This window comes from Poecile atricapillus, chromosome 5 (genome assembly GCF_030490865.1).
Source record: "Poecile atricapillus isolate bPoeAtr1 chromosome 5, bPoeAtr1.hap1, whole genome shotgun sequence".
Taxonomy (NCBI): Eukaryota; Metazoa; Chordata; class Aves; order Passeriformes; family Paridae; genus Poecile; species Poecile atricapillus.
This window is the reverse complement of record NC_081253.1, coordinates 27,007,847-27,018,921: the sequence shown is the minus strand read 5'-3', so window position 1 is coordinate 27,018,921 and position 11,075 is coordinate 27,007,847. Positions and strand designations below refer to the sequence as shown.

The window sequence follows — 11,075 nt, the reverse complement described above, 5'->3', positions numbered from 1 at the left end:
TTAGGAAAAAAAAATAAAGGTTTTTTTTTTTTATTTTACAAGTATAAAAAACAGTGTTTAAAAATCAAAATGCTGGAAGATACACTGGAAAACCTGGCTTCTGAAGCGCAAGACTTCTCTGTGACAACTCCCAAACAATGTCACAGCTCCTGAAAATTCTGCATTCAATGAGCAAATATATGATCCAGCAGAAGTAATCCTTCTTGATGGCTCTTTAAATCCCCATGATTTGGGAATGATCTGACCAGTCTCTGAAGAATGTGTTGAGGCATTCTGTGGCTACAGAGCAAAAGGGTTGGCATGAATTGTAATGTCTTTAATGCGAACATCATTAAGAGGTCGATAGGTTTTCTCATTCACAGGCAGCTTCTCCAGCTCATCCAGGGTCTCCAAGCCATCAATAACTCTGCAAGAAAAACAGAAGTGCTGGAAATTGCCTTCTAATAATGATTTAAATTGCACAGTTGAGATATCTCAAAACACTTTACACCAGTAAAGTATTTAAGTATCACCAGGCAATGACTTTGCAAGCAAATTATACAAAATAAGACAACCAAAACATTTTACATGGCAAATAATGTATTTTGAGAGGAAATATTAAGCATCCATGACAGAAGTTCAAGCATTTGCATGTGCCCTGAAATACTCAGATCCCTCACACACACTGACAGAGAGGTACAGTTGAATCACTTACTTTCCAAACACCGTGTACTTCATGTCCAGGTGTGGCTGTTTGCCATAAGTGATGAAGAACTGTGATCCATTGGTGTTGGGACCATTGTTTGCCATGGAAACTACCCCACGGACACTGTGCTGAACAAGGGGAAAAACTTCAGCATGAATACACCTCTGTGAAACCAGGACTAACCTGTGCAAAGTGCTCTATGACTTAGAGCTCCTCCCCAATACCATTATTAAGAATAAATCTCGGTTGCTAATATATTCTATCACAAGAAGTAATTAGCTCCTCAAAATGGGTCTTACAGTGAACAATTACTTCTTTGCCTTCAGTGCATGAGAAATGCCGTCAGAAATTCTTTTTAGTTCTGTTTTCAGTGATCAAACCCCTCAAACCTAATTTGCCTAGCACAGAAATTCCTGTTCCTATTTTAATAATGAGCTATTGTTCTCCAACCAAGAGAAAATTTTTGTAGAGAAAATTCAGATGAAAACATAAGTGCATACTGAGAGCACAGAAATACCTTTAGATATTCACTGAATTCATCTTCAAACTTCTTGCCCCAGATGCTGTTACCTCCTTTCCCAGTGCCTGACAAAGAAGCACAGTAGAAATTACTGGATTTTCAGACTGAAAACATCCAGAAACTATGTTCTGTTTTTTGCAACATTTTGCAACAAAAGACCCTAGACAGCCTGCAATTAGCTTGAGGCAGGTTCTTGACACTGCCCTGAGAGATAATTCCATATAAGGAACCTATTAAGTAGCAGAACAAAACACTGAGGTATCCTCAAATTAAATTCAGTATGAGTGGGAACAGACACAACTGAATCAGCTTTTCTCCCAAACAGCTGACACCTTCTGGGACATTTTCCCCAAACGCTTTAGATGCAGCCTTTCAGGCAGAAGCCACACAAAGCACAGAAGCAGCTGCTTCTACTTAAGTCAACAGAACCATTGTATTTAGTGGAAACAGCTGGTAAAACTCAAGTTTGTAGAATGCATGATTACTTTAAACTGGGATAACGCCTGCACTTCTGTAAGCCCACCACAGAAAACTAATCATAAAAACCTCTTATCAACAATACAATAACTCTTGTATTTTTACTTTACTTACATTTTGGTTTTAATACCTATAATTCCTTTTTATTTCCTTACATTTTATTCCTATGTGTATTTTTTCCATAGAAAGACCCAGGCAGAAGAATTTACCTAATGGATCCCCTGTCTGAACCATGAAGCCCTTTATATTTCGGTGAAATACGCATCCGTTGTAGTAGTTACTAGCACAAAGAGCCAGGAAATTCTACAAAAATCAAACAAACCATATTAACAACAACTGAAAAATAGTACTATCTTACTAAAATTATAGCATTGGCAAGAACAATGCTTTTACCTCTGCTTTGCTTTGCGACCATGTGAATTCCACAGAGTATGCAGCATAGTCATAAACAAATTGTAGCTAATAAACTAATTTCATAGTGTCACATACACAAAGAATAAAAGCTTTCAATGCAAGGTTCTCTGGCTTGAGGAACAAACAAGAAGCCTAAGACATCCTCTCAAGTATCGTTCCCATTCAGCAATTTTATTTTACACATGTAATTTGTAATCAATAACTTCATGCCTCAGCTTTTTCATCAAAACAAATTAAATTTATTTCAATTTCAGTTTATTGCAAAAATTCAAAACTGGGGTACCTGACAAACTGAGTGAGTCTCACTCTTAAACTGAAATCAAGTCTCTGAGGATATGAGTAAATCTATGGAAATTTGGGAATCCCATGCTAGGTGCTGTATTGCCCCTTAAAGGACACTTTGGGAGACGCTGGAACTTCAAGAGAAGCAGCCCTCAAATAAGCCTTATCAAACGAGAAACAGGCATGAAACTCTAGGCAGTATGACAGAGTGCACAAGTTCTATGAGTGGAACAGACACTGCACCAGTTTAAAATGTTGGTATTCCATTACATGAAAAGGTGAAATTGCAAAAGCCACCTCCTCCACAGTCTTCACTATTCCTACTACTTTGTTTCACCACTAGGCAATCCTACTCCTGGTACTTGACTTACCTCACAAGTCTTGGGAGTACGCTCACAGAACAGTTCAATTTTAATATCTCCCACGTCAGTATGCAGTGTGACAGCCTGAGAAAAAGGCAGAAAACAGTAACTAAATCAGCAATAAAAAATTCAGAGACTCTGATTTATTTCCCAGCCCCACCAAGAACATAAGCAAGTTTGCACTGCATATAATCACTGTTTCAACATCTGGCCATAAGCAAGGCTACTGTCACAAACCAGCCACATTTCCAGAACAATCACCAGAAAGCACTCAGTTTCATTTAGTTTCAGGACAAATCCAGTTTGCCATGGTAATGCAGTAGCTGTTGCATGCTGTTACACTCCAGTAGACATTATTCATTTGCAAACAGGACCTACTCAGTCACTTGAATGTAAAGGTGAAGAATCAAGGTTATATCTATTTTGGATGGTGCACACACCTCACTGCTTTACAAAAGAGCAGCTGATGCCTTTTGATTTATAAGGCTAGTTCTGAATGGCAGCATATATAATGTGCTTCAGAGACAAGTAAATCTGCAAATTAATTTACTTTTCTTAAGAATTTATAAGTTACCTTCATAATATAAGTTACCTTCAATTTAAAATCAGTTACCCAGTGACTTAAGCAAATTTATTTCTACATGGCAAATATGTCACAGTGCTTCTATGGGAAGTGCTAAACTATCCAAAAACAATTACTGTGGGGATATCTGTACAGCAAGACTAATAATAATCAGCATCATGTTGATACTGACATACTGCTCCAGAAGTATACAAGGAGACAGCTGCTCACAATGTCCATGAAGATGCTAGAAGGTGTATGAACAGTTTAGGACATTTAAAAACATTTAAAACTGTTTTATCTCTATTTCTTGAATTGCTAAACTTTTAAAAGCCCGTGAGTGCAGAGCTTTGCATATGCTGAAGCAGAGCTATGTTTTTGCAACTAGACTAATGCTTCTTTGGCAAAAGAAACCAAACTAGATTATCAAATACATGCCGAAAAAGAATTAAAATCTGGGATCTCTAAAGTGAAAGAATAATTATGTTTTAGACTGATGTAAATCAACCTGCTTTCCTTTTCACAGTATTTTTTTATACATTTTAAATGAAAACCCTGAAGTTTTAATGACAAATTCCTCACAGCATCAGAGTAAAACATGTAATCTTTTGAGATGGAGAGCAGCTATTTGCTTTCCAAGAGATGACCATTTCAGAAAACAAAAATATATAAAATCTGCTTTTATTCTTACCATGCCTGCTTATCAAAAAAACCTGAGGTAGCCTTCCATACAGCAATTTCCTGCAAAGATAACATATGAAATCTGTTGAGTTTTTTTTCTGCCAATCTCCATTTGTTTTTTATTCTAAGATATGTGTTGATTACACACTTTTACGCCACACGGTTCTACAGTGCCATTCCAGTGTGACTGTGGTTAAATTTTTGCATTAAGCAACTACTATATAAAGAATGAGAAATTAGTAGAAAAAAGACCACTTAGAGAAAAGGGAAGAGGGCAAAAAGCACTCTTTACTAGGATGAAAATTTATACTAAGCAATCAGTTTTTGCAAATAATATGGCATTTGCTAGAATAGTAGATGGCAGAAATTCACAGGTAAAAGCCACATGCCAGTAGCTAACAGAAGTGTGATTTGGGGCCAACTCGTGGCAGCTGTGAGTGCCTGCAACAGACAGGGTATCTACACCCGAGCCCAGGAACAGACGTTTTAAATCTTTTAAATATTTTGAAATCAAGCGCTTAGAATGACGGTAACAAAACCGCGGCTGCGTAGAAGCCGACGGATTTAGGCGCTATTATCTCCTCTATACACCCGCCCTCGCCGGTGAAGCCCCGCAGAGCCCAGGGAAGCGCCAGCCCCGTGTCCCCGCCACCCCACCGGCCCCCGGCCCCCCCTCACCCACGGCAGCCGGAGCTCCCTCCCTGCCCGCGGTACCGCCGCCGAAATGCCGCGTACAGAACAGGTGGGCTCCGCTCGCTGCCCAGCTCCTCCAGCGGCGAGCCCCTGCCCGGCAGCACCGCCCGCCCGCCCGCCGCGCTCGGACAGCGCTGTGACCTGCCGGGGCTGATGGAGACCCAGCCCCGCGGCGGAGAAGCGGCTGCTGTCCCGCGGGCCTCAGCTCGCTCCCGGCGCTACCGAGGGGCCGCCCCAGCCCCGCTGAGCGCGGCGGAAGCGGCGGGGCCGAGCGCAGGTCCCGCCCCGCAGCGCCGGCACTGCTCGGGCGGGAGGTGAGCGCGGTGCCGGCCCGGCCGTGCCCCGAGGCCGCCGGTCCCGGTCGCTCCCCGCCACCGAGGAGCGAACGCCTCGTGGCCGGGCTCCGCGGTCGGATGTGCAGCGGGAAGGGGGATGAAGCTTGAGCTCCGCGCGTTTGGTGCAGGGCACGGGGCGGTGTGTGCGGGGCGGGAGCCCCGGGGCGGGCGCTCGGTACCGGGTGGTACCGGGGATGGGCGGGCGCACTGACCGGCGGTGGGGCAGCCTCCGCAGCCCGAGCGGTCGTGGCTGCTGTTTGGCCGATGGGTTCCCGAGGCTCACGGCGGCCTGTGTTTGCCTCTCACAGATCCCGCATGCCGCTTACTGCCCCGCCGCTGCTCCGCCCGCCTCTGCACCGCGTCCGTGCCTTGGGCCGCCCCCCAGTACGCGCCCTCATGAACCTCCGGGAGCTTGTTTCTGCCCTGAACGACTTCGCAAACCCCGCTCTGGCTGAAAGCTGGGACAATGTGGGATTGCTGGTGGAACCAAGTCCTCCCCACACTGTGAACACCCTTTTCCTCACTAACGACCTCACTGAGGAGGTGATGGAAGAGGCAGTGCAAAAGAAAGCAGACCTCGTTCTTTCTTACCACCCTCCTATATTCACACCTCTCAAGCGAGTGACATGGAAAACCTGGAAGGAGCGGCTGGTGGTCCGAGCCCTGGAGAACAGAATCGGGATTTATTCTCCTCATACGGCTTACGATGCCATACCTCACGGAGTTAATAACTGGCTAACAAAGGGACTCGGTGAGATTCTGTTAAGAACAAACAAGTTAAAATTATTAAAGATGTATGCTATTTTAGGTGGGATCTTTCATAATTTGCCTTACAGCTTTTACAGGTGTGATTTGATGACTGTTTCTATTTTTCCTAATATTTTTATAGTACTGTAACCTTAAATACATTTCAGGACATTTATCTTGGTGGTATATAACATCACCAGCAAATACAAGAGGGTATTTTCAGATGCATGACTACTACTGGATCTATCTGGAACTGGTGGAGCATATTTATTGTCCACTGTGGCTGCAACACTGAGACCCACTGACTTTAAATCACCATCTTTAATGTATAAAGTACAAGATCTCAGTGTTTGCAAAGTATTTAAGCTATGTGAAATTATTTTAGAGTTTTATCCTGTATTATGATTCACAGATGTATCTTTTCCAGCCTGTCATACAAACCAGAAACTCCTTCTGGTTTTGTACAATCATTAGAATAAAACTGATGATGTTAAAGATGTCAAATAATAAACATCCATCAGCTTCTTTGGACTTAAAATAGACTGTGCCTAATGGAGACAGGAGAATGAAAAGCTCACAGCTCTGGTCAAGGAAAAAGGATTTGAGTGCAAAATTTTTGTGCCACATCTCTTTAAATTAGGTGCTAAATCACTGTTAGGATACTTACCCTGCTTTATAAACCAGCAATCTTTTACTGTTCTCTCAGGTGCCTGTACTTCTGTCCCACTCCATCCATCAACTGCGCCGAGCTCTCCAACTGAGGGTACTCACCGGGTTGAGTTCTGTGTAGATGCTGAGCATCTGGATGCAGTGCTGTCCAAAATCAAAGACATCCCAGAGATCTCTTGTCTCACTACTCTTCCAGCTAGGTATCTGCTCCTCTCTCTAATGTTGTATTCTTTCTGTTGTTTGAAACAATAAGTTGCTGTATTTTACTGTTCTAATAATTTTTTTCCTCTGTGCATTGCTGCTGTATTTTTCAGCAACAGAATGAGAAACTTAAGGAATAATTGTTCCTTTCTGGTCAACCTGTGTCATGCTGAATGATAATAGCAACTCAAATCTAGCATCACATAGATTAGGAGTGTTAAAGAAGTGTATTAACAGGAAATTTAATGACAGTTGAGTTAAATTGCCATATTTGTTTCTTCAAAGATACAATAATAATAATAATGCCAAAATTAATAATTAGATGCTGTAATATAATAATTACAAGGCCAAAATTTTATCTGGCTTCTTAACAAGCACCAGGCATGTCTTTCCTCAGGGTTGAAGGTGAGGAGCAAACACGAGTCAGTTTGAACTGCTCTCAGAAAGCACTGCTGGAGGTGGTGGCATTATTGTCCCAGAACAATCTTCTTTATCACAAGACTGAGATTCTCTTACTACAAAAGGTAACAAAATCACAAAATTACTTCCTGTGAATGTATTACTTGTGTGAGCTGAGTACCCTAAACACTGAAATGCAGTACTCAGCTTTCCAGTGCTCTGAAATACTGGCCTATGAAGATTTGAAGCCACACACGTTTTCCAAAGCAATGAAACTATGTGGTCTGTACCAATTCTTGAATCAGTTCCAATAGCTGGTGTAGTTCATATGTTACATTTGAGAACATCACATACATACATTTTTATAAAGTTCAGTGATGTTCCTGCAAGCCCAATATGCTTATTCTGTTACAGTGTGGAAAGCAATGCAAGCATCTGGAATCAGCTTTCTAACAGTAATTTTAATTTTTTTTTTCAGCCTCTTCTTCCCCATACTGGAATGGGACGCCTGTGCACCCTGAGCGAGCCAGTCTCCTTGTCAGACATAATCGAGCGTATCAAAGGTCACCTGCAGCTCCCCCATGTCCGCGTAGCCGTGGGAGCAGGCAGGACACTCGGTAAATGGGCCAGCAAGCCAGACTCCTGCTAGGACTGGCACTGCAGGAACACAGGGAGCATGACTGTTTGCAGGACAGTGGGAAACACTGCTGCCTTTAACAGGTTTACTTCCAAGAACTAGGAAGCGCTGTTAAGAAACAGCATCTTAGAATTTACAGTCATATGAAAAGAATCTCATCTGTATTTTAATGGGATTCTATATTACGCTGGTTGATGTGGTGAAAAAGGGACAGCACAAGTTGAATGAAAGATACCGTTTTTTGTAATTTATATAATGACTAAGATTTTTTTTTCTTGCCCCGGATATCAGTACACAAAGGTGTACTGTTTCATTTTGTGCTTCCTCTTGTGACTGAATGTTAAAATTCAGAGCACTTAAAGAGTAAGACACTTTATGGTATCATTATGAACACAGAACTGTGTCAAAGATAAAATAAAGGTGAACTACCTCCAACAGTGGGGTCATTACTAAGATGTGGGGTAAACATCCTCTTATCCCAGCTACTTATCCTAATGTCCAAGGAGCACAGCTAGTAGAATTTGTGAAAGTAAATTTGTTGAGAACCCTTTGTAACTTAGGAGGCAGAAATCTTATTAGACTGACAATTGCACTAAAAATCCCCAAACTGCTTCAAAGCCTTTTTATGGTATGGAATTGAAGTGATGTGACTCCACTTAAATCAACAGTAATTGCAAGGCAACATACTGTAAAACCTTAACAGATGTTGAAAACTCCCTGTGTTGTGTGTCCCCTCTCCTTAGTGAATGCAATGTATATGAAGAATTAAAATTCATGCCACTGCCATATATGTAATAGCTTGGAATTAGCAATCACAGCAAATGGACAATTTTTATTGGCATGGAGCAGCTTTCAGCTTTTGCTTTAAGACTGGCCTTCTGAGAGCTAGAAGTTAGGAACCAGTATATCTCAGAGACAAAATGCTTCCTTAGTGGCATCATTAGCTGGGAAACTAATGTTGGTGGAACACAAGAGTCCTGGAAAGAGTAGGGGCCTATTAAAGAGCTCAGAAACCTAACTAACACCTCACTAGGAGAAACGTTACCAGCAGCCAGCCTCTGTGTTGGAGTTTTCTGCAAAGTTTCCTGCCCCTTGAAAAAAATGCACCTTTCACAGAGGATTTCACTGTATTGTCAGAGGTGTAATAGGCCCATGACTCTTTCAAACTGACAGATGTGTCTCTTCCTCCAACAAATTTACATTGACTCTAGAACCAAGGTAGTAGTTAACCGAAACAATTACAAGCAATACACACATGAGAGTTGAAAAAAAGGGAAGTTTAACTGTGGCACCTTGTATCCTGCAGAATCACCAGTGAAGAAAGCTGCTCTGTGTGCTGGTTCAGGGAGCAGTGTCCTGAAGGGAACAAAAGCTGACCTCTATCTCACAGGTAACAGACTGCTGTTTCATTAATTTTATAAAAAAAGTCATTTGAGACAAAAACAAACAAACCCCAGCAAAAAATAAGAGGGTTGACTGGCTATTGAAAGACTTGCCCACAAAGAATTACCAATTATTTATAATTGAGAAACAGGTAGTTTTTGGAACAACAAACTAAATTATAAACTCTAATGATAAACTATTAGAGATAACATGGATCAAATGGCAGTGTGGCACAGTGAAAGAAACTTGAATTACAACATTACAGCGTTTATTTCAATACAAAATCAGTGCTGATGGCAGTGAGTTGCAACTTCCAGTGTGCTTCTCCTTTGGCAACATATATTTCCACTATTCCCTCCAGAATTCCCTAATGGAAAACAGAATATAATGTAGTCTACAGAACCTTCCAAAGAAACTCTCTAGTGTGTCTAACCAAAGGGACACTTAGTCCATTGTCCTGTATTCCAGCAGTGGGACAGCTATTCCCCGTGGCTCAACAATGTGACAGCTGCCTTGCATTCTGTAGGAATCACTGCCCCTTCTCCCCGTTATGTGCAGCCCTGCAGAGCTGACCCTCAGACTTCCCAGCTGCTTTCCTCCGTCCTCTTACAGACCACTCTGAGCTTCTTTATTTTCTGCCCGATTGGCAGAATTTACAACTATTCAAAGATAGCAAGGAATTTCTGTGGTTTGACTCAGCTGCATACAGGGGTATCAGGTCCCTGGAGCAGGAGTGTTCCATGTTCCTGCTGAGCAGGTGGTGGTGCATTTCTGCTTACAGCCTATAGTCCATCACATCACCACAGCTCCATACATTGCAGAGATCTGGTTACCTGAACTGTGCCATTAGTGATCTCCGTGACATTTCTTTCTCAAAATGGCAGGAGAGATGTCCCACCATGACGTGCTGGATGCAGTTGCCAATGGGATAAGTGTTATTCTGTGTGAGCACAGTAACACTGAGCGAGGCTTCCTGTCAGAGCTGCGTGACACACTCGCCATTCACCTACAGAACAAAATCAACATCATTGTGTCTGAGAAAGACAGAGATCCTCTCCAGGTGGCTTAGGGGGAAGAAATTGGAGAGAAAATTAGAGTTATCTTGCACAGACCTATCCAACTGCAGAGCTTAATGAAGGCGCTTTCAATTGGTCCAGTACAGAATAATTGTACTATATGGTCCCTCAAAGTCTGAGGTATATTTTGTCATGTCAGAAAATAAATGTTTGTTTCAGAATGCCAAAGGCTCATTTACTCAGTTACTGAACTCTACTTGAATAAATTTACTGTTACTGCTTAATGTTATTAGATACAGTTGATAACCATGATACTTAAGGATTGGTTTGGGTACAATACATAAAACCTGACTTTTATCTGCAGATTTGAGCTTATGCAGCAGTTCTACCCTACTACAGTTATGTCAAATCATGTCAGTGCAAGTCACTGATGTTTTACCTAATAAATTTCAGAAATAGTAGTTAATGAAAGGATGGAGATGTTTGCATTAACAATTATACTAAGGCACCACTCAGATGCAAATAAATAGAGAACACAAAGCAAGTTGTTGGTACTTGTTGCACAATCTACCACTAATGCAGCTTTAAGGCTTTTCAAAAGAGGGACTCTCAATTCAAAAAAAGCTTTGTAAGGTTGAAACTCAATTCCTTAACAAAGCTGTAAATTCATGTGCCTTTGTTATTTTCTTTTAAAAAAGTTTCTGTAACTGGCTTTTAATTACAGGGTTACTAAAACCGAACAAAGTAGTATTTTCACCACTGATAATGAGTTTTATTTTTCCAAGTTATTTTTTCTGTTGGGATTTTTTAAGAAAAACAAATCTCACCATTGTATACTCTGCCATCTCTGGATGGTAAGTATTTCATTACAAATTTGTAAAGCTCTTAGCTCTATCCTTTTAAGTTAATAAAAGTGGCTCATCAAGCAATGTCTCTATCTAATAGGAATCTCTATCTGATAGGAATCTAATTGCATGTCTTGTTCCACTTAAATGTAAGTGGAAAGAGATGA

General features: G+C 41.5%; 2 protein-coding genes across 5 annotated transcripts; one reads left to right on the top strand and one right to left on the bottom strand.

Moving 5' to 3' along the window:
* Window positions 1–5,241, bottom strand: PPIL3 (peptidylprolyl isomerase like 3). 3 transcript variants are annotated; one of them, XM_058840149.1, is made up of 7 exons: window positions 5,224–5,241; window positions 3,994–4,043; window positions 2,750–2,824; window positions 1,892–1,985; window positions 1,203–1,270; window positions 695–813; window positions 1–406 (listed from the first exon to the last, which is right to left on the bottom strand). In XM_058840149.1, the coding sequence occupies exons 2-7, from the start codon at window positions 3,994–3,996 to the stop codon at window positions 280–282; spliced, it is 486 nt and encodes a 161-aa protein (XP_058696132.1). In that variant the 5' UTR covers window positions 3,997–4,043; window positions 5,224–5,241; the 3' UTR covers window positions 1–279. The 3 variants fall into 3 exon arrangements, with proteins under 3 accessions (XP_058696132.1, XP_058696131.1, XP_058696129.1); XM_058840148.1 differs by lacking the exon at window positions 5,224–5,241 and adding an exon at window positions 4,662–4,933; XM_058840146.1 differs by lacking the exon at window positions 5,224–5,241 and adding an exon at window positions 4,719–4,932.
* NIF3L1 (NGG1 interacting factor 3 like 1) lies at window positions 4,975–10,992 on the top strand. 2 transcript variants are annotated; one of them, XM_058840145.1, is made up of 7 exons: window positions 4,975–4,990; window positions 5,320–5,762; window positions 6,465–6,627; window positions 7,026–7,152; window positions 7,506–7,644; window positions 8,971–9,054; window positions 9,932–10,992. In XM_058840145.1, exons 2-7 carry the CDS (start codon window positions 5,327–5,329, stop codon window positions 10,114–10,116), a joined length of 1,134 nt encoding a protein of 377 aa, XP_058696128.1. In that variant the 5' UTR covers window positions 4,975–4,990; window positions 5,320–5,326; the 3' UTR covers window positions 10,117–10,992. The 2 variants fall into 2 exon arrangements, with proteins under 2 accessions (XP_058696128.1, XP_058696127.1); XM_058840144.1 differs by lacking the exon at window positions 4,975–4,990 and having other exon boundaries at window positions 5,239–5,762.
* Window positions 10,993–11,075: the final 83 nt, after the last annotated feature.